The 21943-nt window shown below is 36.1% G+C and overlaps 1 protein-coding gene and 1 pseudogene across 2 annotated transcripts in view; both read left to right on the forward strand.

The window, feature by feature from the left end:
• RAB2A (RAB2A, member RAS oncogene family) overlaps positions 1-21943 on the forward strand; it is an 89846-nt gene that overhangs the window by 51931 nt on the left and 15972 nt on the right. Inside the window, exon 6 of the mRNA XM_027607578.2 lies at positions 8982-9093. Within this exon, the coding sequence (XP_027463379.1) occupies positions 8982-9093 (112 nt within the window). The remainder of the gene's footprint in view (positions 1-8981; positions 9094-21943) is intronic.
• On the forward strand, positions 11879-14636 carry LOC113930362 (annotated as a pseudogene). The gene has a single exon (XR_003522520.2). The product of XR_003522520.2 is annotated as a high mobility group protein B1-like (transcript).

A 21943-nucleotide genomic window follows, 5' to 3' on the forward strand; every position in this document is an offset into this window, starting at 1 on the left:
TTATCTTACCAGTGTTTTCCTTGTGTGAAACATGGTGAGTAACATCTTACTGATGACTTAAAATTAGTTGTTCCCCATGAGGACCTTATAGTCCCAGTACGAAAAAGAAAAGCATAATATGTACAAAGATGTTTCTCACTACAAAATGGAATAATTATGTGATGTGATGGAGGTGGGAGAGGGAGAAGCAGACCCCCTTTGGTGGTAATCATATTGTGTTATGTAAATGTATCAAATCAACACATTGTACACCTTAAACTTACACAGTGTTATATGTCAGTTATATCTCAATAAAAAATAAATAATCCCTGGGGCACCTGGGTGGTTTAGTCGGTTAAGCGTCTGCCTTCGTTTCTGGTCATGATCCCGGGGTCCTGGGATCGAGTTCTGCATCGGGCTCCCTGCTCAGTGGAGAGCCTGCTTCTCCTTCTCCTTCTGCCCCTCCCCCCAGCTCATGCTTGCTTTCTCTCTCTCTTGCTCCCTCTCTCTCAAGTAAATAAAATCTTTAAAAATAAATAAATAATCCCTAAATAATTTTTAAGAAAGTATTTTTTTCACAGCTATTTGATCCCGCAGCTGTAAGCTGTAGTTACCATGGTCTTCCTAAACTCCCTATGTGAGATGACTACTTTCTTAACTGTAGAGTCCTTCAGTCAAAAAAAAAAACAAAAAAACAAAAAAACCCTGAATTAATGGAAGGATATAGGGTATTCATTGATTGGGAAACTAAATATTTTTAAGATGGCAGGTCTTCCCAAATTGACCTAAAGATTCATTGTAATCCCAATCAGAATTCTTTAGGCTTTTTTTAAGGAGGTAGAAATTAACAAGCTGTTTTTAAAATTTGTATGAAAATGCAAAGGTCATAGAATAGCCAAAGTTGGGGGATTTATTGGTTTCACTATACTGATTTCAAGATTTATTATAAGGTACTGTAATCAGTTTTGGCATAGATAGACATAGAGAAGTCCAGAAGTATATTCATACACACACACACACAGTCAGTTAATTTTTTGACAGAGGTGCCAGGGCAGTTCAGTGGGGAGAGGATAATCTTTTCATCAAATGGTGCTGGAACAATTGAATAGCCACGTATCAAAAAAATGAACCTTGACCCTTACCTCACACCATATACAAAAGTTAACTTGAAGTGAATCATGGACCTAAATGTAAGAAATAAAAATATTTAAAAATTCTAGAGGAAAACAATTTTAGTGACTCTGGTTTTGTCAAACATTTTTTTTTTCCTTTCAAGATTTTGTTTAAATTCAAGTTAGTTAACATACAGTGTAGTATTAGTTTCAGTGGTAGAATTTGGTGATTCATCACTTGCATATAATACCCAGTGCTCATTACAAGGGCCCTCCTTAATGCCCATCCCCCATTTACCCCATCCCCCCACCCACCTCCAGTCCAGCTACCCTCAGTTCCCTGTAGTCAGGAGTCCCTTATGGCTTGCCTCCCTGTTTTTATCTTACTTTATTTTTCCTTTCCTCCCCCTGTGTTCACCTATTTTGTTTCTTAAATTCCCCACAAGTGAAATCATATGGTATTTGGTTTTTGGCTGACTTATTTCACTTACCATAATGCCCTCTAGTTCCGTCCACATTTTGCAAAATGGCAAGATTTCATTCTTTTTGACGCTGAGTAATATTCTATTGTGTGTGTATATACATATATACCATATTTTCTTTATCCATTCATCCATCGAGAACATCTGGGCTCTTTCCATATTTTGGCTATTGTGGACATTGCTGCTATAAACATTGGGGTGCATATGCCCCTTCAAATCATCTAATAGTATAATTGCTGGGTCATAGGGTAGTTCTATTTTTAACTTTTTGAGGAACCTCCATACTGATTTCCAGAGTGACTGTACCAGTTTGCATTCTCACCAACAGCGTGAGAGGGTTCCGCTTTCTCTGCATCCTCACCAACATCCATTATTTCCTGAGTTAATTTTAGCCATTCTGACCAGTGTGAGGTGGTATTTCATTGCTGCGCTTTTGGTTTTCTTTTCTTTTTTTTTTTTTTTTTTTTTTTAAGATTTTCTGTATTTATTTGAGAGAGAGAGCAGTGGGGAGAGGGAAAAGCAGATCTGCTGAGCAGGGAGCCCAACATGGGGCGTGAGACCATGACCTGAGCTGAAGGCAGGCGCTTAACTGACTGAGCCACCCAGGCACCCCCTCATTGTGGTTTTAATTTGTATTTCCCTGATGATGGGTGATGTTGAACATATTTTCATGTGTCTGTTAGCCATTTGTATGCCCTCTTTTGAGAAATGTCTGTTTATGTCTTCTGCCTATTTTGTAACTGGATTGTTTATTTTTTGGGTGTTGAGTTTGGTAGGTTCTTTGTAGATTTTAGAGACTAGCCCTTTATCTGATATGTCATTGCAAATATCTTCTCCCATTCCATTGATTGCCTTTTAGTTTTGTTGATGTGTCAAACATTTTTTAAATGGGACAGAAGAAAGGCATAAAAGGGAGATAAAACAATTGTATACTTGACCCTCGAACAACACACAGTCAGAAATTTGCATGTAACTTTGATTCCCCAAAAACTTAACTGCTAATAGGCTACTGTTGACTAGAAACCGGAGAGCAAATAGTTGATTAACACATATTTTGTATGTCTTATATATATTGTATTCTTACAATAAAGTAAGCTAGAAAAAAGAAAATGTTACTAAGAACATCATAAGGGAGAAAAAATACATTTGCAGTACTATACTGTAATTTAGGGGAGGGGCAGAGGGAGAGAGAGAGAGTCCTAAGCAGGCTCCACACCCAGTATGGACCCTTATGCAGGGCTCAGTCTCACAACCTGGAGATCATGACTTGAGCCAAAATCAAGAGTCAGACACTTGACCAGCTGAGCCACACAGGCATTCCCCTGTACCATACTATATTTTACTGAAAAAAATTCACACGTAAATGGACCCTTGCAGTTGAAACCCATGTTGTTCAAGGTTCAAATTCAACAAAACTGAACATTTTTGCTCTTAAAAAAAAAAGTTTCTTTTTTTTATTTAAAGGTTTTATTTTTTCATTTTTTTTAAGATTTTATTTATTTATTTGACAGACACAGCGGAGAGGGAACACAAGCAGAGGGAGTGGGAGAGAGAGAAGCAGGCTTCCCACTGAGCAGGGAGCACCATGTGGGGCTTGATCCCACAACCCTGGGATTATGACTTCAGCCGAAGGCAGATGCCTAACAACTGAGCCACCCAGATGCCCCCCCCCCCAAAAAAAGTTTCAAAAATGAAAGAGAAGCTACAGACTAGGAGAAAATATTATAACATAAAACCTATATCTGACAAAATGTTTGTATCTAATATGAAGAATTGGTACAATTCATTAATAAAAAGATAACCCAGTTTTTTTAAATGAGCAAAAATCTGAACCAGCACTCTATTAAAGAAGATATGTATTGTTGGCAAGTAAGCACATAAAAATATTTAACACCACTAATCCTGAAGGAAATGCAGATAAAACCTCAATGATGGGGCACCTAGCTGGCTCACTTGGTTGAGTGTCTGCCTTTGGCTCAGGTCATGATTCTGGAGTCCCCAGATCGAGCACCTCATCAGGCTCCCATTTCAACGGGGAGTCTGCTTCTCCCTCTGCCCCTCCCCTCCGCTCATGTTTTCTCTCTCTCTCTGTCACTCTCTCACGCAAATAAATAAAATCTTAAAAAAAAATAAAACCTCAATGATATATATACCATTACGTATTCATTAAAATAGCTAAAATTAAAAAGATTAACATACCGAGTGTTGGCAAGGATGTAGAACTGAAACCCTTATACTGCTTTTAGGAATGTAAAATGATAGAACCACATCGCAAAACAATTTGATGGTTTTTTTAGAAAGTAAACATCTAACGTACTACCTAGGCATTCCATTCCTAGATATTTATCTAATATAAACATGTTTTCATAGGGCCACACACAGAATTATTCACAAATATTCTACCAGCTTTATTTGTAATAGCCCAAAAGTGGGAAACCAACCCACATTTCAAATAATAAGTGAATGGGTAAATTGTGATATAGTCATACAATGGAATACCACTCAGCAATAAAGAAGAATGAGCTATTGATATGTGCAACAAAATGGATGAATCTCAAAATAATTATGCTGAGTGAAAAAACCCAGACAAAAATGAAGACATATCAAGTGATTCCATTTATATAAAATCCTGGAAAATGCAGAAAGCAGATCATTAGTTACCTAAGGGAGTGGGAGGAAAGGATGGATTACAATGGGGTATGAGGAAACCTATGGGAGGCGAATGGCTTCATAGGTAAACATGTCAAACTCATCATTTTATATTAAATGTGCAGTTTCTTTTATGTCAATTAGACTGCAATAAAGCTGTAAAAATAGTAAGAATGCAAATAGCATTTTACTGTATAGGTTTAATTTTAGAAAGAGTTATTTTAATAGAAATCAAGGTTTGCTGATAAGAGAAAATATTTACTTAAGTGATATTTCAATTGTAAAAGGCAAATTATTGATCACTTCTTTGTAACTGGAAATATCTATCATCTTGGCCTTTGCTCAATGCCTTTCATGGTTATTCTTTCCTCGTTTAAATGATCTCAATAAAGCTTTTAAGATTAAGACTATTGTAGGGCAACTTTAGTCTTTGTGATATAGAAGTATTCATACTACCATTCAGTGGTGATGTGTGAAATAATAAGAGGAGAATATTTGGAGAATAAAGAGAATTTTCATACTTTTAATCTTACCAGTGTTTTCCTTGTGTCTCAGATGTGGTGGGTGGCAACTTACTGATGGCTTAAATTTTGTTCCTGCCCATGAGGAGCTTACAGTCTAAATGTAAAAAAGAAAAAGCATATTATATACAAGAGGTATTTCTAATGATTGTAGGTGGGTGGCCCTTATAAGAGTATATATAGTAGCTATGGAAAGACATTTTAAGGAAGAAACTAGGAGAATGGAACAAAGAATGTATGACATGCAAAGAGTGAATGGGAATGAACAGAGATAAATGAGGTGATTATTATTAGATGAGGTGAATTGGGGTAGACGTGGAAACAGGGAATAGGCAATTTTTGAATTAGATGCATTAAGCAGTAAGGAGCCAGTGAAGGGATTTGAGAAGGGCAGTGACCTAGTCAGAGTGACAGATGATACAGATTTTTCTTACTATGGCATTTTAAATTGGTTATACAAGAAATAGGAAGCAGAGTCTACAAAGATGAAAAATTCTTAAATAGTCAAGGATTATAATATAAACCTTAAATAAAAAGGGGGCGTGAATTAAGAGAATGGTTTAGGAAAGAAGGATAATTAAGTAATGAAAACAGTTTAAATGTTTTATTTATGCCTGGAAAACTGAAGAAACAACCGAAGTAAAGAAGGGTGTGATAAAAAAAAAAAGATCATGCATCCTAAATTGTTACTTCCTTTTTTTTTTGTTTTGAATAGTCCCTCAAAGGTACAAGTCTTTAACCCTCTGCTAAGATAACATTTGCAAATGCAAATGCAATCAGAGATAATGGTATGGAAAACAATAATTTTATCCCCAAATACAGTATTGTTTAAATAACATATGCCATAAGCTTAAAATAGGATAAAGGGTACTTAAGGGGAGAGGTGTTTTCTTGAAGATTTTGTGTAATTGAAAGCTAATTTTCCCTTAAGAATGACTGTCAGATAAGGGGTCTGAATTCCAGGAGCATGTTACCACATCACTGTTGCTAGTGTTTTTCCCCCATTTTTTATTCCTACTAGAATATAAGCTCTTTGAGGCCTGTGGCGGTTTGGGATTTTTGTCTATTTTGCTGAGTAGTCTGTCCCCAGATACAGGATAGGGCTTGGCACACAGGAGGCCCTCAGATTATAGTTGGGCATATTATCCCTACCTGTGCTATAGTATTTGTAAACTTAGTTTGTCTTCCTTTTTGTTCTCATCTTACCACTAGTATTTCATAGCATGGGCATCTAAACAGCATATCACGTTCTTGTGGGTCCCTTCGTAATATTGTATATCAGACTTTCTAACATTTCAGAATTTTAGGAATGGTTTTTTGAGCACTTGCACCACTAAATGCTTAGATGAATTTTTATAAATTGTAAATTATTTTTAAAGTATAACAACTGTGAAAGTTACAAAATCACTCAAAAGTTTCAATTACATAAACAACAGTTACTGATAATGAGCTAAGTGACAATTTTGTAAACATAACTGAGAGCTTATCTGGTCAGCCAGCTTTAAAGGTGTCCAATTCCTGGTGAATTTTGTAAAGTTGAAACGGTGATATAACTTAACACTAGGTGAATAAGACTTTAACATCTTTGTTTTGTTTTATCCCTAATTTGTGTGATGTCAGTTTGCATAAAATACCACCATTCTTTATGCTCAGTAAAAATAGTATTGTAAAAGACTGCATAATGGGAAAATGATCCACAATATACAGTAAATGAAAAAAAGGTAAAATACAGTCGTGGGTATGAGCATCTTCCAGTAGGAAGAAATAGCCAGTAATAAAGGAATAATATAGAATTGTATTCAAGATATTAATTACCTATGGAAATTGAAATTATGGGTAGTTTCTTTCTTTGTATTTTTCCATATTTGACAAAAACTTCTTCAGTTATTATCAGAAAAAGTAATCCTTGTAGAGCACAGTGATCCGGATGGTGATTCTACCTCCTCCATCAGCTCTTCCTCGACTGTGACCTTGGTGGTTTCACCTACTCTCTGTTCCTCCATTTCCTCATCTGTCAAGTGCATTAAATGAGATAACCCATGTAAAACACTTCACAGTACCAGTTTTACACTTTATTCCTCATCATCGAAGGAAATGGTTAAGTGAATTGTGATGGGATATTAATTAGTCACTAAAAATTGTGTTTGTGGAAAAGATATAATGATACAGATCCTAATATTAAGTGAAGAAAATTAGGACACGAAATTGCAGATATAGCATGGTTATGCATATATGTGAGAAAGGTCATTTTTGGGTAGAAAAACAGGCCGAAGAAGAAAGATTAAGTCAGTTTTAGGGTGACTACACTATAAAGTAACCTTCCTCCTCTCCCTGGCATTCCTGATTCTGCTTACTTTGCTTTTCCACATGTACCACTTCCTAACATACTATATTCTTTACTCAATATTTTGTCTGTCCTCTACTGGAAATGTACACTTTCTTGTCTGACTTCATTAATACATCCCAAGTGCTTACTAAAATTCCTGGCTTATAAAAGGTATTCAGTAAATATTTGTTGAATGAAGGAATAATTTCCTTTTCTTGGATTTTTCTGTATTTCTAATTTAATGATGATAATAGGCATTTATGAAACTAATACTGAACTAAAGGAAAATTAACATAAATGTACAATACCATTCACATTCATCCGAGTGGCATATATTAACAAGTGTGATCTTACCATGTGTTGGGGAGGATGTGATGCAATGGGAGCTTTCACACATTGCCACTAAGAGTATAAATTACACAACTGTTTTGGAAAGCGCCTTTGTACTAAGTATATATTCAAGTGCAATGGCTTTTGAGCTTTCTGATTTGACTTAAAATAAATACATTTTATATCGTATCCTGGTACACAAATATATGTATATCTACATCAAAAACAAAAATTCCATGAAACAGTGGGTAATACACTCTGATATTTTCTCTCTTCTGTTCTGAATCATGGCGCATGTACACCAAATACGGTACTTGGGAAATACAGTACTTTCTAACATTTCACCACGTGGGAAAAGTTTTGGCACATGTACACCAAAAAAAAAATGTATAAATTTTTATTGTAACATTGTTTATAATAATGGAAAATTATAAATAACTTTGTCAAATGGACAATTAAAAATGTGTTGCATTCATTCAGTAGACTATATAATATAGCAATAAAACATTAAGAAACTAGATCTACATCTATTACGTTGATAAATCTCAAAAGCGTCATTTGACCCACGTCAAAATTAACACATTGCAGAGTAATAGCTACATCTGAAAAACCCTCTATTGTCTGGCTATAAACATGATTATACATATAAAAAACATGCAAGAGAGTGAAAACACCAAATACAGAGAAGTGGTTACCTTTGAGGTGGAAGAGGGAAGAATGAGATCAGGAACAGACAGGTGCACAGGAGGCGAATCAACTGTAACTTGATTTTATTTCTCCACAGTGAAGAAGTCTGATATAAATGTGTCAAAATAATGTCAGGGCTAGATGGAAGTACATGGGTATTCTATTATTCTCCATCCTTTTTTGTGTGCTTAAAATATTTTATAGTAATAAAAAATACTTTATAATAAAGTTTTAAAATTTTTACAGTAAAACACACTTGAAAGAGACCACTACTTTACCCCCACCTTACTAATACAGTTTCCGTACGATAAAAATGAATACTGTGCTTTCCCCCAAAACTTCTAGCTTAGACTTTTGTTTCACTCTCCCTTTTTCTATTAACAGTTTTACTAGGAGTTAAACCAAGATTAATAATCTAATTAATGTGTCTTTAGTACTTTGGATTTTATTAAGCAGTTTCCTAGAGCTTCTGGAAATTATGTGATTTATTTTTAAATCACATTCATAGAGACTCAGTCTGGCTGAAAGATTAGACTAGTGTAGCTCTACTCTCTTGAATTATTATTTTGAGTAAAACGGTTCCCTTCTTTGGGAACCTACTATAATCAAGAGCAAGATGTTGGGTAGGTGTTCCATTTAGGTTTCTCTACTTTTAGTGTTCTAGGACTCTAACTCAGAACCTTCTCCTTTTGGATCATTTGTTTGTTGACACTAAGCACTGTGTTCTAGCCATTTGACCTTCATAATACCCGAAATAATGCAGTTGTTTATTATATGTTAAAAATTAATTGGAAGAATAGTCAGCACAACTTTGAATCTTCTGGTACACTTTCCACAGATACCTCTATTTATACTGTAATGGTTAATAATACGGCCTTTTATTTCCTATGTTTAGTGATTTAGAATCTAGAAGAGAAGTAAAAAAAGAAGAAGGTGAAGCTTTTGCACGAGAACATGGACTTATCTTCATGGAAACTTCTGCTAAGACTGCTTCCAATGTAGAAGAGGTAAATAAGAGTCCCTTTTAAATGTTCATCATCTTCTCACTTAATTGAAATGTATTGTATACTTTAATATTCACTTATGGATACATCTTCCATATGCTTTTTAATCTTTGAATATCATAGAGTAGGAAAATTTCTTCTGTTTGAAATGCCTTGCCTTGTAACATTCATCTTAAATCAGAGCCTTCCCCTGAAGCCAAAATGCTTTAACACATCTTTGCATATATTTGTCCTAGAGGGAAAAAATGAACACTAATGAAATTTGGAAATGTATCAAGATACTAAACATTTGTAGCTATTTTTCTCTACTTTTGCTTAAATAGGGAAGGTATTATATTATTTCTTTGTAACATTATATAAAGCATGGGAATTCTGCCATCTTTAATAAAATTTAAAGTGTCTCAATTATTTCCATTGATCAGCCTGAACTGCTACAAGTTTTCTGAACACATCATGTTCTTTTTATGCTTTCTGTATTTGGATATGGTATTTATATACTATACATAGATGAGTAGATAATTACCTCTAAGGTAAAAGTATTGCTACAGTCTATTTTGTAAAAGGCAGGAAAGATGCTAAAAAAATAAGTAGTTTGCCTAGAGTAATGCTCTACTTCCCACCTTCTAGGTAAGAATCTTAGCAGCTACAAAAAGGGATTCTAAAAAATAAATGATTTTAAAATGTCATTTTTCTAAGGATAGCAGAGAATAAGATGTTAGGCAGCAGCTAACACTATGCCTTTAACATAGTAAACAGTGAGTAAATTTTTATTAAGAATGTACTTGGGGCTCTTCTAATTAACTTTTGAACCTAGAAATTGACTACAGTAGTTCAACAGCATTGGTATATTCACTGGAAAATTCTAAAGTATGATTTATACTTATCTATACTTGATGAGGTGCTCTGTGACTGTCCTTTAATACATTTCCTAGCCACCAATTAATGCTTTACTTGTTGCCAGTAATTACAATTTGATAACATACAAGAGTAATATTGCACTTTGTATAGTGAACCCAGAGAGAAATTTGTTCTCTTTGTTCAACTTTAAAATAGGTCAAGCTGCCTGTTTCAGAGAGGTGTTATATTTGGAAATCATAATAAGCCAATGTGTTGTGAGGATTTCAGGACCTCTGAAACATATCCTTATGGATTATTATTGATTTTGAGAACCCTAAGGCCAAAATTGAATACATTTTGATTAAAAAAACTCATACTATGAGGCACCTGGCTGGCTTAGTCAGAAGAACATACAACTCTTGATCTCCGGGTTGTGAGTTTGAGCTCTGTGTTGGGTGTAGAGATTACTTAAATAAATAAAACTTAAAAAGAAAAAAAAAATACTGTGATGTCAAATGACAAAACATCAAATACTAGAAAGTAATCCTAGATTTCTAGTTCTGTTTCTCATGCCTTTGTGTTCATTTTCTTTATTCTTAACTAGTAACAGTAGGTATTTGTAAGCAGCGAATTACTATTCTCATTTGGCTGAACACTTAAATAAATTCCATTAATGTTTTGGCAGTACTTATTACAGAAGTTCTGTGTTTGTTAATAATAAAAATAATTGTTTAAATTTGATCTGGGCAGGAATTTCCTATACTCATGAGAGAACTTAATTATGTAAATTAATTTGCTTCTCAGAAACCAAGGATATTAAGAAATAATCTTTTTGAATTCCATTTTTAAAAGATTCATAGACAAGCATTACATAATATAATCTTCCATGAGATTTTACCTAAAAGCAAAAAATATTTCGTGATCAAGTATTTTGAGAAGGTGGAGAACCATTTTGTGATCCACAAAGGGCAAAATCAAATCTGAATCTCTACATGACTTAGGAACTGATTGAGCATGAAAGCAATAACCAAAGGGCTTCAGCATCTAGAAGAATGGAGTAGACTTCCTTTCACCTCTTCCACCTGCCAAGTACAGCTAGAACTCTGAATATTGTATGTAAAACAATTACAAAAAGACTGAAAGGTAGAGGGAAGTAGGTTGACCAGCTTAGAGGCCGTGGGGTCTGAGGAAAGTGACACAGCAGTGATTTCCCCTGGTTTTCTTCAGATGGGGTTCTAGAGAAACTGGCAATCCAGAAAAGCCAGCAGGTGCAGGGGGGAAAAAGAAGCCTACTTTCTAGCCAAAGGACCAGGAAAGCCTAGCAAGACAGAAAGCTTTTAGAAAATAACTATTCTACTGTGGCCAAACAAGGCAGAAAAAATTATGGTGCTGCTTCTACCATCAGCTTACTTCAGTGAGGTTTCCCATACTCATCATTTTCCTGTGGGATTGGTGTCAGAGAAACCTTATACCAGCAAAAGTATAGGTTTAAGTAAGATCCAGAGTCTCATAACACAGTACCCAAAATGTCCAGCTGTCATTAGAAAATCGTTCTTCATACCCAGAACCAGGAAGATCTCAAACTGAATGGGAAAAAAAAAAAAAAATCAATAGATGCTAACAGCAAGATGACAGAGATGTTAGAACTGACAAAGATTTTCTAGGCAACCATCATAAAAATGCCTCAACAATTAGCATTCTTGGGCACCTGGGTGGCTCAGACGGTTAAGTGTCTGCCTTTGGCTCAGGTCATGATCCCGGGATCCTGGGATCAAGCCCCACATGGGCTCCCCGCTGAGTGGGGAGCCTGCTTCTCCCTCTCCCTCTGCCTGCTGCTCCCCCTGCTTGTACTTTCTCTCTCTGTCAAATAAAAAATAAAAAATCTTAAAAAAAAATTAGCATTCTTGAAACAAGTGAAAAGTAGTCTCAGCAAAAGTAATACAAGTAAGAAGAACCAGATAGAAATTTTAGAACAAAAAATATAATTAACGTAAAAAAGGCTCAGTGGATGGGGTCAACAGCAGAATGAAGGGGACAAAGGAAAGAAATAGTGAACTGATTGATAGAAAAATAGAAATTACGCAGTCTATTCTACAGAGAGAAAATAGACTGGGGAAAAAAAATGAGCAGTGCATCAGGGACCTGTGGAACCATAACACAAACTCTAGCATTGTGTTATCAGATTCCTAGAAGGAAAGCAGAAAGAAGATGGCTCTAAAAGTACTCAGTGACCAAAAACTTGCAAAGTGTGGCAGAAGACATAAACCTAGATTTAAGAGGCTGAGCTACCTCCAAACAGGATAAAACCCAGATAAATCCACACCACGCCAAACTTCTGACCACGGTCAAATCTCTGACAGCTAAAGACAAAGGAAAAACGACAAGAGCAGTAAGAAACTTACCAATTCAAATGACAGCAGTTTCTCATCAGAAACAGTGGGGTCAGAAAGAAATACACAGCAATTTCAAGAGCTGAAAGAGAATAATTTTCAGGATGGTAGAATTAGCAAAAATACCTTTCAAGAATGAAGAAAAGTGAAAACATTATCAGGATGAAAGAAAGCTAAGAACTTATTAATAGCAGATCTACAAAACAGTGGCTAATGGAAGTTATCTAACAGAAATGAAATAAAAGAATCTTTGAAGGGACACCAGTAACCAAAAGTATGGATAATTACGATAGATTTTTCTTAAAACATTTTAAGTCTTACAAATTATGTTTGACAAGTGAAGCAGAACAATAATGTCTAATGTGTTCTTGGTGTACATACAGGAAATACCATGGTGAAGAAAGGGATATCAGGGGAGGTAAGGGTACTGTACTATACTACACTTCACCTGATTTGGTAAAAGAACAACACTGGTAGACTGTGATTAAGTTTTTTATATTTATATATTAAGTCTTATGTATATAAATGTAATACCTGGAGTCACTACTAAAAAATATACAAAAAGGTACACTAATAAACAATAGGTAAATCAGTATGAAACTTTTAAAAAGGTTCAAATTAACCCTCAGAAAGGTGGGAAAAAGAAAACCAAAGCCAGCCACAAAAAACAAAGTGGCAGACATAAGCCCTCACATTGCAATAATGACATGAAATGTACATGATCTAAAGACACAGATCAAAAAATAATTGGCAGAGAGGATTAAAAAACATGACCCAACTACATGGGTGTCTATAAGAAACTCACTTCAAATACAATGATACAGGCAAGTTGAAAAGAAAATTATTGGAGAAGATATATCATACAAACATTAATCAGAAGAAAACAAAAGTGGCTCTATTTATATCAAATAAAGTAGACTTAAGAGCAAAGAAAATTGCCAGAGACAGAGTGGGATATTATGAGTCTACCAGGAAGACATAGCAATCCTAAATATGTATATATCAAACAATAGAGCTGCAAGACACGTGAAGCAAAAACCAATAGAAATCTGGAACTAAACTAAACAGTGGAATTAAACTAGAAATCATTAATAGTCTCCAGTTATGATTATGGATTTGTCTATTTCTCCTTTCAGTTCTATTAGTCTGGTTATCAATAAGCGATAACTGGAAAAAAAATCTCCAAAGACTTGGAAACTAAACAACACACTTCTCTCTGTCTAGCGGACATCTTAAAGGAAACTTAAAAATACACTGAACTAATTAAACATGGGCAAAGGAGATCCTAAGAAGCCGAGAGGCAAAATGTCATCATACACATTCTTTGTGCAAACTTGCCGAGAGGATCACAAGAAGAAGCACCCAGATGCTTCAGTCAACTTCTCAGAGTTTTCTAAGAAGTGCTCAGAAAGGTGGAAGACCATGTCTGCTAAAGAGAAAGGAAAATTTGAAGACATGGCAAAGGCGGACAAGGCCCGTTATGAAAGAGAAATGAAAACTTATATCCCCCCCTAAAGGGGAAACAAAAAAGAAGTTCAAGGATCCCAATGCACCCAAGAGGCCTCCTTCGGCCTTTTTCGTGTTTTGTTCTGAGTATCGCCCAAAAATCAAAGGAGAACATCCCGGCCGATCCATTGGTGATGTTGCAAAGAAACTGGGAGAGATGTGGAATAACACTGCTGCAGATGACAAGCAGCCTTTTGAAAAGAAGGCTGCTAAGCTGAAGGAAAAATATGAAAAGGATATTGCTGCATACCGAGCTAAAGGAAAGCCTGGTGCGGCAAAAAAGGGAGTTGTCAAGGCTGAAGAGAGCAAGAAAAAGAGGAAGATGAGGAATATGAAGAAGAAGATGATGATGAATAAGTTGGTTCTAGCGCAGTTTTTTTTTCCTTTTCTATAAAGCATTTAACCCCCCTGTACACAACTCACTCCTTTTAAAGAAAAAAACTGAAATGTAAGGCTGTGTGAGATTTGTTTTTAAACTGTACAGTGTCTTTTTTTGTATAGTTAACACACTACCAAATGTGTCTTTAAGATAGCCCTGTCCTGGTGGTGGTAGTTTCAATAGCCACTAACCTTGCCTGGTACAGTATGGGGGCTGTATATTGGCATGGAAATTTAAAGCAGGTTCTTGTTGGTGCACAGCACAAATTACTTATATATGGGGATGGTAGTTTTTCATCTTCAGTTGTCTCTGATGCAGCTTCTACGAGATAATTGTTGTTCTGTTAACTGAATATCACTCTGTAATTGCAAAAAAAAAAAGTTGCAGCTGTTTTGTTGACATTCTGAATGCTTCTAAGTAAATACGGTTTTTTTATTAGAAAAAAAAAAAATACACTGAACTGGGCCAGGGTGGCTCAGTCGTTGGGCGTCTGCCTTCGGATGGGGTCGTGATCCCGGAGTCCTGGGATCGAGCCCAGCGTAGTAGGGCTCTGTGCTCCGGGGGAGGCCTGCTTCTCCCTCTCCCACTCCCCGTGCTTGTGTTTCCTCTCTCGCTGTCTCTCTCTCTGTCAAATAATCTTTTTAAAAAAATACATTGAACTGAATGAAAATGAAACTATAACATATCAGAAATCATAGGTAACGGGTAATTCAGTACAGAGAGGGAAATGTATAGCATTAAATGCATACAATAGAATAGAAGTCTCAAATCAAGAATCTTAGCTCCCACCTCAGAAACCCAAAGCAAATAGAAGAAATAATAAAGGTAAGAGCAGAAATCAGTGAAATTGAAAACAGGAAAATTATATAGAGAAAATGAATGAAATACTGTGTTTTTTCAAGGTCATTAAAACTGACAAACCTCTATCAAGATTGACCAAAGAGAGAAGGCAGAGATTACCAATATCATGAACAAAACAGAACATAAAACTACAGATCCTGCAGACATCAAAGGAACAATACATAAATATAATAAATTACATAAAATGGACAAAAAAAAAAACAACACAGACTACTACAACTCAACTAATGTGAGATAATTTTTTTAATTTGACTTTTTTTTTTTAAGGTTTTATTTATTTGTCAGAGAAAGAAAGAGACTGAGCACAAGCAGGGGAAACGGCAGGCAGGGGGAGAAGCAGACTCCCTTCTGAGCAGGGAGCCTGATGCGGTACTCAATTCCAGGACCCTGGGATCATGACCTGAGCCAAAGGCAGACGCTTAACCAACTGAGCCACCCAGGTGTCCCTAAGATAGATTATTTGAATAGTCCTATATAATTATGAAGGAAATTTGAATTCATAATTTTAAAATTCCCTAAAAGGAAATCTCTCTGTCCAGATGGTTTCACTGGAGAATTCTACCAAACATACACTCATTCATTTATTTTTTTCTAAACATTTAAAGAAAGAATGAACACCAATTCTACAGCATCTTTTCCCAGAAAAAAAAAGAAACGGTACATTTCCCTACTTATTTTATGAAGCTTATATTACACTGATAATAACCAAAACCAAAGAAAGTACCAAAAAAAAGTATAGACTGATACCTCTTATTAATGTATAAGCAGAATTCCTTAACAGAGTATCAACAAATAGACTTTCAACAATATATGAAATCATACCCATGTACATACATATATATATCATGGCCAAATGGAATTTATTTCAGGGATGCAAGGCTGGTTCAGTATTTGAAAACCAGTCGATCTAATCTCCATTTTAATTAGGTGAAGAAATAAAACCACACTGTAGCAATCAGTGCAGAAAAAGCATTTGACAAAATTTAACACCTGTACATGTTTTAAAACTTAAAAAAAAAAAGGAATTGAAGAATACTTCCTCAGCTCATTAAAAAGCATCTACAAGGGTGCCTGGGTGGCTCAGTCGTTGAGCGTCTGCCTTCGGCTCAGGTCATGATTCCAGGGTCCTGGGATCGAGTCCCGCATTGGGCTCCCTGCTCCGCGGGAAGCCTGCTTCTCCCTCTGCCACTCCCCCTGTTTGTGTTTCCTCTCTAGCTGTCTCTCTCTCTGTCAAATAAAATATTTTTTTAAAAAAAGCATCTACAAAACCACAGCTAACATTACACTTACGATGAAAGGCTAAATGCTTTTAGTCCTTGATCGGGAACAAGGATGTCTGCTCTCACAATTATTTAAGATATTGGTGGAAGTTCTAGTTAGTGCAATAAAGCAGGAAAGGGAGATAAAGGCAGACAACTCAGAAAGGAAGAAATAAAACTTTTTATTTGTGACTAACATGATTGTCTCTAGGAAATCCCAAGGAATTTACACACACACACACACACACACACACTAGTTAATAAGTGAGTTCAAGAAAATTACAGGATACGGGGCACCTGGGTGGCTCAGTTGTTAAGTGTCTGCCTTCGGCTCAGGTCATGATACCAGGGACCTGGGATTGAGCCCCACATCGGGCTCCTTGCTCCATGGGAAGCCTGCTTTTCCCTCTCCCACTCTTCCTGCTTGTGTTCCCTCTCTCAGTGTGTCTCTCTCTCTGTTAAATAAATAAAATCTGAAAAAAGAAAAAATTACAGGATACAAGACAAATATATAAAAATCTATTGTATATATGGGGCTCCTGGCTGGCTCAGTTGGTAGAGTGTGTGACTCTTGATCTCAGGGTTGTGAGTTTGAGCCCCATGTTGGGCATAGAGTTTACTCTTTAAAAAGATCTATTGTATTTGTGTATATAGCAGTGAACACCAAAATTTAAAATACAATACCATCTATAATCACAAAAAGAAAATGAAATACCTAGGTATAAATCTAAAAATAACATACAGAACAGGACATACATGCTAAAAACTGCAAAATGCTAATGAAAGAAAGATATAAATAAATGAAGGAGACATACAATGTTCATTGTTTGGAGTACTCAATCTAATAAAGATGTCACTTCTTCACAGATTGATAAAGAGGCTTAACCCAATACCTGTCAAAGTTCCAGTAAGATTTTTTGGTAGCTTTCTGACAGTATTATTATAAAATATAGATAGAGGATAGCTAAAACAATTTTGAAAAGCAATAAAGTAGGGGAATCACTCTTTGATTTCAAGCCTTAATGTAGGGGAATCACTCTTTGATTTCAAGCCTTAACGTAGGCTGTGTGATATCAGTAAAGGAATGGATACTTAACACCAGTGGGACAGAATAGAGAATAAATAGACCCACACAGATATGCCCAAATAATTTAACAGAGGTGCAGAAACAACTCATAGAGGAAGATAAGCATTTCAGTAAATGGTGCTCCAGCAATTGGACATTCATAGACAAAATAAATGAACCTGAGTCTCACACCTTATACAAAAACTAAAATCAGATCATGGAGTTAAATGTAAAACATTTAGCTATTTATCTTTGGTGGGGGGGGGAGAGAGTCTTCAGGATGTAGTGATAGACATGCTTGTCACTAAAAGCATGATCCATAAAAGGAAAAATCTATGTTTGCCTTTTCAAACTTTTGCTCTATGAATGAGCCTGGTAAAAAGATGAAAATGCAGGCTACAGACTGGGAGAAAATACTTGTAAACCACATACCAACGAAGGACTAGTATCTAGAATAAAAAACTCTCAAAACTCAATAATTTAAAAAAAAAAAATCAGTCGATAGAAAACGGACAAAAGACATGACCAGAGATTTCATCAAAAAGGATATATAAGAGGCATATAAGCACTCTAAAAGATACTCGTCAACCAGCTGTTAGGAAAATGCAACTTAAGACCTCCATGAGATATCACTATACGTCCATCAGAATGGCTAAAATTTAAAAAAGTGACAACACCAAATGCTGGCAAGGATATGGAGAAACTAGATCACTCATACATTGCTGGTGGGAATGTTAAATGATAGGGCCACTCTAGAAACAGTTTGACAGTTTCTTTAAAAACTGTATATTCAGGGACACCTAACTGGCTCAGTCAGTAGTGCATGCAACTCTTGACCTCGGGGTCATGAGTTCAGGCCCCATGTTTGGGGTAGAGCTTACATAATAAAATAAATAAAATGTTAAAAAGAAGAAAGAAAGAAAAACTAGACGTTCACCTACCATGCTACGTAGCAGTTGCACCTCTGAGCATTTATCCCAGAGAAACAAAGATTTCTGTTTACCCAGAAACCTGTACACAGATGTTCATAGCATCTTTATTCACAATATGGCCAAACACTGAAAACAACCTAGATGTCCTTCAACGGTTGAATAGTTAGACAAAGTTATATAGTACATCCACACTACGGAATACTACTCAACAGTAAAAAGGGATGAACTATTGATATATGCAACAACATAGATGAGTCTCCAGAAAACTATGCTTAGTGAATAAAGTCAAACCCAAAAGATTGCATACCGTACGGTTCTATTTGTGACTTTCTTGAAATGACAAAATTAGAGAAATGGAGAACAGATTAGTCATGGCCAGGTTTAAGAGGGGGTGTCAGGGTGGAAGGAAGGTGGGTATGTTTATAAAAAGACCAACACAAGGGATCCTTATAATGAAATGTTCTGTATCACTTATCAACCTTTTGATTTTAACAATGTACTATACGTTTCCAAGATACTACCATTAGAGGAAACCAGGTAAAGGTTACACAAGATCTCTCTGTATTGTCTCTTAAACCTGCATGTGAATCTGTAGTTACCTCAGAAAAGTTTGATCAAAACACAATAATAATAATAACCACATACAAACAACTTTAAAGTTAACCTGTTCTTAAAAATCACAGTGGCAATTTTTTTTTAATTAAAGATTAAGAAGCCTCACGGTTGTATTATAATAAAATACCAGTGTGAGATATGGAGCATAGTTATAAAAGCTTAAGTGATATTTTTTGAATTTACGAAGAACACAATTTCTTTTTCAAATTACTAAGTTACTAATTTTTTTTTAAGTATGGCTCTTTGGTGAATCTCTGTCACATTTTTGCACAAAGCAAATTTTTTTTTTTTACAACAACCAGGTTTTTCTATGCTGAATATTATGTGTTTTAAAGCTTATGCCTAACAAATAATAAAGTTATTGTTGAGTCTTTAATTATGCATACATAGGCTTTCTTAGTAAGATTGTTCAGAAGTAACTGAAGAAAATTATACTAATATTCATAAAAGAGACAGCTGAGCTATATAGAATAAGAAAGACCTGGTTGGAAGATAATAATGAGTTTTACATGGAGCAGAGTAACTAAGGGAAGAACTCCAAAATTGGGCTAAACATTAAATGTTTTGCACTTTCATAAATAATCTAGTATTTTTTTTAAAACAGAGTTCATTTATGACCTTTGTGCATGTCAGACGTTAAAACCCAATTAAGTACATCATTAAGTAAGGAGCATTTATATGACAGGATATGTTTATGCATTAGTTTATTTTTCTACATCACCCATATTAAAGCATTTTGGTCAGTTCACAGTAAGGTTGGTGGTGCTATTTTAAATCAATTTAAATAGTTGTCACCACTTAAAGTAAAAAAGTAAATCCATATATCTATCATCTGTCATCTGGCTTCAGAAGTTATCACCATTTTGACGATGTTTTTTATTATGTCCTCTGTTTTTTTTTAAAGGAAATTCCAGAAATATTTTACCTATAAATATTTCAGTGACAATAATCTAAAAAACATAACCATGATACATCGTCCTATACTGTACTCACCTTTGTGATGATGTGAGACAGTACAGTACCTGTGTTATAAGACGAAATGAGGTGCGTGACGTAGGCATTGTGATGTAGCGTTAGGCTGCTCTTGACCTGACTGTACATCAGGAGGAGGATCATCTGCTTCTGGAGAATGGTTGACCAAGGGTAATAGAAACCATGGAAAGCAGAACCATGGATAAGGGGGACTTCTGTATGTTAAAAGATAGAATGATTTATACAGAGCCAGTGTCCTGAACATGGACCATTTGACTAAAAGTTCTTTTTAGAAATTTAAACCTAGGGGCACCTGGGTGGACCAGTCGGTTAAGCATCTGCCTTTGGCTCAGGTCATGATCCCAGGGTCCTGGGATTGAGCCCTGCAGTGGGCTCCTTGCTCAGCTGGGAGTCTGCTGCTCCCTCTGGTTGTGTGCATGCGTACTCACTTTCTCTCTCTCTTCTCTGACAAATAAATGGAATCTTAAAAAAAAAAATTTGTTTTAACTACATTATTCATTAAGGTTAAACCTGATGGAGTGATGATTCCTTTCTGTTTATTAACTAGACCTGTTGCCTTCTGTTGTTATGCTTTGATCTATTTTTATATTTTAATCAAGATCTAGTTACTATAGTGTCAAGTAGAGACCATGAAATTTTTAACTCTTATACTTCCCTGGAAGAGATTGATTAATTTGCAGCATCAGATGACAGCATTTTTCCAGCATTAGTTGAGTTGTTGCTGGAAGTAAGTTTGCTATTAGTCCATGGATTTACTACTCAGCTAACTGATTTCATCTATGAAGGATCTTTTGAGGGGAAGAACAGCCAAACTGGTGTTAGAAAAAAATGTCTAGGATAGCTCCCCACAACAAAGAATTGTCTGGTGTATCAGTAGTATTGAGGTTGAAAAACACTGAGCCAGAATGACAGGATACAATTAAAACCCGTGAAGTGAAGCACCAACAACTCTGTGTCATACATGCATCCTCTTTATTCATTTAGAAGTAGGTGGGATGATGTATGATGATCTTAAAAATGCTTTATTTCAGAGGGCCTGGGTGGCTCAGTCGGTTAAGCGTCTGCCTTCAGCTCGGGTCACGATCCCAGGACCCTGGGATCGAGCCCCATGTCAGGCTCCCCGCTCAGGGGAGAGTCTTCTTGTCCTTCTACCCCTCCCCCCCGATTCATGCTCTTTCTCGCTTGTGCTCTCTCTCTCTCAAATAAATAAAATCTTTTTAAAAAATGCTTTATTTCAGAGGCGCCTGGGTGGCTTAGTTGATTAAGTATCCAACTCTTGATTTCAGCTCAGGTCGTGATCTCAGGGTGGTGAGATTGAGCCCCCCAGCCCCCACCCCAGTCAGGCTCCAAGCTCAGTGCAGAGTCTGCTTGAGATTCTCTCTCTCCCTCTCCCTCTTCCCTCTGCTGAAATAAAAGTGCTTTATTTCATTGACAGTCTGGGGAGGGAGTGAGGACAAAGTGCTATTAGGAAGTGACACCACTTCTACTTCTGTTTGATGGGCTCTCTGACCTGTGACCACTAATCCCATCATTCAGCACTGCTCTACTTATAGTACTTGAACTTTATATTTTCCTTAACTCTGCCCTCTCCTATACCAACTGTTTTGCTCTTACCCACATTTATGCTGCTGATCTTCAGCGGGGATCTTAAATTTAAAATGACACCAAGACTGTACTTTCAAATATTATTTTTTGGGGGCACCTGGATGGCTCAGTCAGTTAAGCATCTGACTCTTGATTTCAGCTCAGGTCATGATCTCAGGGTCGAGATTGAGTTCCACATCAGGCTCCATACTGGGCAGGAGCCTGCCTGGGATTCTCGCTCTCCCTTTCCCTCTGCCCCTCCCCCCGCCCAAAAAAAATATTTTTCAAATTTTTTTCTAGCGAGCATAAAAATAAAATACCTTAAAAATAAAATTCCTCAGACAAGATCTACTATTTATAAAATCATATATAACATTGGGCGCCTAGGTGGCTCAGATGGTTAAGCATCTGCCTTCGGCTCAGGTCATGAT

Source organism: Zalophus californianus, chromosome 4 (assembly GCF_009762305.2).
Source record: "Zalophus californianus isolate mZalCal1 chromosome 4, mZalCal1.pri.v2, whole genome shotgun sequence".
Classification (NCBI taxonomy): domain Eukaryota; kingdom Metazoa; phylum Chordata; class Mammalia; order Carnivora; family Otariidae; genus Zalophus; species Zalophus californianus.